Source organism: Chrysochloris asiatica, unplaced genomic scaffold (assembly GCF_000296735.1).
Source record: "Chrysochloris asiatica unplaced genomic scaffold, ChrAsi1.0 scaffold10816, whole genome shotgun sequence".
In the NCBI taxonomy this organism is placed as follows: Eukaryota; Metazoa; Chordata; class Mammalia; order Afrosoricida; family Chrysochloridae; genus Chrysochloris; species Chrysochloris asiatica.
In genome coordinates, this window is record NW_006419334.1 from 149 (window position 1) to 1,466 (window position 1,318).

Here is a 1,318-nt window from a genome sequence, read left to right on the forward strand (position 1 = left end):
GCCTGTGTAGTAGAACCCTCCAGGGGTGGAGGTGGAGTGTCCATTTGCTCAGGCATCCCTAATAGTCACCAGAATGAAGTTGCACAGGCAGAGAGACCAATGAACAGATACCAAAAAACGAATGTCCGCATCTGTATCCTCGTGGTTCTGTCAGGCATTTGTGGCTGTTCTGATCCTTCCACCACTTGGTCTCTCCTAATATGGTGCCTCCGGGAGCAGTTGCATCTTCAATTAGAAAGCAATGGATTTCTTGATTCTGCTACAAATTCCCCTAGCTGTAAGCCTTCCAAGCTTCTAAACATTCCTTTATATTTGGTTCGGAATTCTAGCACCATTCCCTGATCTTGCTTGGTTGGTATTCTGTGTTGTTGCTAACGGAGCTCTTTACTGGATGTTTACCCGCGCTACAATCATACATTGACAGAGAACATACAAAGGTTCAAGCTGGATTCAGAAGAGACTGTGGAACGAGGGATATCATTGCTGATGTCTGATGGATCTTGGCTGAAAACCGAGAATATCAGAAAAATGTTTAACTGTGATTTATTGACTACACAAAGGCTTTTTTTTTTTTTTTTGTATCCAAAATATTTATTGGGATTGTTTCCCACTCATCTTGATTCAGGGTGCTTTTAGTGCTGCTTCTGTCTGAAGGAGCATCCTTCTGTAAGCCTTGCTTTTCCTCCTGTAGGCTGACAGAGAACAGCGGAACAGCCAACACACAAAACTACTGTTTGTGCATGGCTAAATACTGTGGTGATTTTATAGCATCCTGGGCATTTCACATCCATGAAGTAGGAATTGGGACTCTGCACCAGACACTTCTTCTTGTGTTTCCTCTTCTCCTCTTCTGGAGAGGGATGAAGGAGATCCTTTGCATGAGGCATGATAGCATGCAGAGGTCGTCACTGCCGGAAAGGAGCAAAAGTACACAAAGGCTTTTGATTATGTGGATCATGACAAGCTATGGACAACATTGCAAAGTATGAGTATTCTGGAACTCTTAATTGTGCTCGTGAGGACTCTGTACATGGACCAAGAAGCAGTTGTTCAAACATAACATGGAAACACTGAATGGTTTAAAATTAAGGAAGGTGTGCGACAAGGTTATATTCTTTCACCATACTTATTCAAACTGTATGCTGAACAAATAATCTGAGAAGCTGGGTTCTATGAAGAAAAATGTGGCATCCAGACTGGAGGAAGACTCATTAACAACCTGCAATTTGTAGATGATACAACCTTGTTTGCTGAAAGTGAAGAGGACTTAAAACATTTACTGATGAAAATCCAAGAACAAAGCCTTCGGTATGGATTA

The 1,318-nt window shown here is 42.0% G+C and overlaps 1 protein-coding gene across 1 annotated transcript; it reads right to left on the bottom strand.

Annotated features, from left to right (window-relative positions):
- Positions 1 to 632: 632 nt before the first annotated feature.
- On the bottom strand, positions 633 to 914 carry LOC102834562 (40S ribosomal protein S27-like). The gene has a single exon (XM_006878146.1). It carries the CDS (start codon positions 885 to 887, stop codon positions 633 to 635), a length of 255 nt encoding a protein of 84 aa, XP_006878208.1. The 5' UTR covers positions 888 to 914.
- Between the last annotated feature and the right edge of the window lie 404 nt (positions 915 to 1,318).